Genomic DNA, 1,883 nt, shown 5'->3' with positions numbered 1-1,883 from the left:
GGGGCACTGAAGTCCAGGGATGGAGGGAGGGAGGGGACATGCAGAAGTCATAAAGCAAGTCAAAGCTGAGCCCAGCTGGATTGGAGCCCAGCTCCTGGATCTCAGAGATAAAGTTGAGCTTTGCTGCGATCTGCAAGGTCAGCAGTTTGAAACTATGAGCTTTCTTGAGGGTAAAAGAAGAGGCTTTCTCATCCCATCAAGAGTTACAGTCTCAGAAAACCCACAGGGACAGTCCTGCCCTGTCCTGTGGAAACTCTGGTTTGGTGGCAGTGAGTGTGGTCTGGCTTGGTGGCAGGGCTAGCTAGCCCCTTCTATCACTAATGGCAACGGTCATTTCTTGTCACTGAGGAAAATCAGGTGCATGCAGGAGGAAAATAAGTCTGTCCCCTGTGTTTGTTCCCACGGCACTGGGGACATAGGTCCTGATGTACTTCCTCACCTCCCACACTCACCCACTTGGACCCCCTCCTGCCACCAGTCAGCCCTAAGGAGTACGAAGCGCCTTCCGGAAGTCAAGCCTGAGGTACGCCCACCTTGGGGTCCCCTCCTGGCTCCCTGCCTGAGCAGGGCTGGTGGGGCAGGTCACTTGTTTCCCCATCCCGTGTTTACTCTCCCTTGTCTGGAGGACAGCCCCAGCCGACCCTTCCCCCTCCTCTCCAGCACAGGTTGTGTGCGCCATGGGCGCTGGTGGCCCTCGGCTGGGCGAGGATCCTCCCGATGGCGCCTGGGGCTGGGTCGTGCTGGGCGCTTGCTTTGGGGTCACCGGGTTCGCCTATGGCTTTCCCAAGGCCCTGAGCGTCTTCTTCCGCGCGCTCATGAGCGACTTTGATGCCGGCTACAGTGACACAGCCTGGGTGTCCTCCATCATGCTGGCCATGCTTTATGGCACTGGTCAGTGCCCCCTCTGCCCCTGGATCCAGGCCAGGAGACCCCTGACCCCTGAGTGCCTCTGGGTCAGGTGGAAACCCTTGGGAACTTTAGCTTGGGGGGAGGGGACAGCAGCCAAGCTTAGGGCCCCTCCATTCCTGCCCCCTCCCAAATGGAGAAACAGATACAGGGTGCCTCCCCTCCCCCACGCTAACCTAGCATTCTTGTCCTGCCAGCCCCCCCATCTCCGGGCCAATGGGGGAGAGAGGGCAGGGTCATGGGGGTTGCAGGGAGTCTTGGAAGATAACTACAAAGGGGTGGGCTCCGGAACCCCAGGAGGAGCGGTATAGGGGCTCTGGGCCCGGTCCCTTCCTCCCCTGCCCTTTGCAGGGAGCTGTCCCCTTGGTCTGCTCCAGCTCCGCTGTAGAACTTGACCAGTCATTGCCCTCTGGGGTCCTGAACTAAGGGTGGCCTTAACCCTTTGAAGCTGCCATCCCCTGCAGAGAGGAGATGCGCCAGCCTGGGTGTACCCCACCCCTCCCACAGGCCCCGTGTCCAGCATCCTCGTGACCCGCTTTGGCTGTCGTCCAGTGATGCTAGTGGGTGGGCTGTTGGCCTCGGCAGGGATGGTCCTGGCCTCCTTTGCAACGCGCCTCCTGGAGCTGTACCTGACAGCTGGGGTGCTCACAGGTGAGGGTGCCACCAGGCACCTCTGAGGGTGGGGAGAAGGCTGGAGTCCTGGCTGAGAAACTGCTTGTTATCAGTCCTCCCCACCCCCTACCCTGTGGCAGTCCTTGGGTTTCCCAGTTGGCGTCCGCGGGGTCCTGCCCCGCTGCGGGGGAGCTGGGGGATACCCCCTCGGGAGCCAGGCCCAGCGCCACTGTGCCCGCCCGCAGGCCTGGGCCTGGCCCTCAACTTCCAGCCGTCGCTCATCATGCTGGGGCTCTACTTCGAGAGGAGACGGCCTCTGGCCAACGGGCTGGCGGCGGCCGGCAGCCCCGTGTTCCTGGCGGCGC

General features: G+C 61.9%; 1 protein-coding gene across 1 annotated transcript in view; it reads left to right on the top strand.

The window, feature by feature from the left end:
- SLC16A8 (solute carrier family 16 member 8) overlaps positions 1 to 1,883 on the top strand; it is a 6,167-nt gene that overhangs the window by 628 nt on the left and 3,656 nt on the right. The window contains exons 2-5 of the mRNA XM_004700663.2: positions 420 to 523; positions 666 to 891; positions 1,414 to 1,557; positions 1,764 to 1,881. Coding sequence (XP_004700720.1) covers positions 678 to 891; positions 1,414 to 1,557; positions 1,764 to 1,881 — 476 coding nt within the window. The 5' untranslated portion in view covers positions 420 to 523; positions 666 to 677. The remainder of the gene's footprint in view (positions 1 to 419; positions 524 to 665; positions 892 to 1,413; positions 1,558 to 1,763; positions 1,882 to 1,883) is intronic.

The sequence above is a fragment of the Echinops telfairi genome, unplaced genomic scaffold, assembly GCF_000313985.2.
Source record: "Echinops telfairi isolate 266 unplaced genomic scaffold, ASM31398v2 ScPeMD7_2;HRSCAF=8, whole genome shotgun sequence".
Lineage (NCBI taxonomy): Eukaryota > Metazoa > Chordata > Mammalia > Afrosoricida > Tenrecidae > Echinops > Echinops telfairi.
This window is presented reverse-complemented; position numbering and strand designations above follow the sequence as displayed.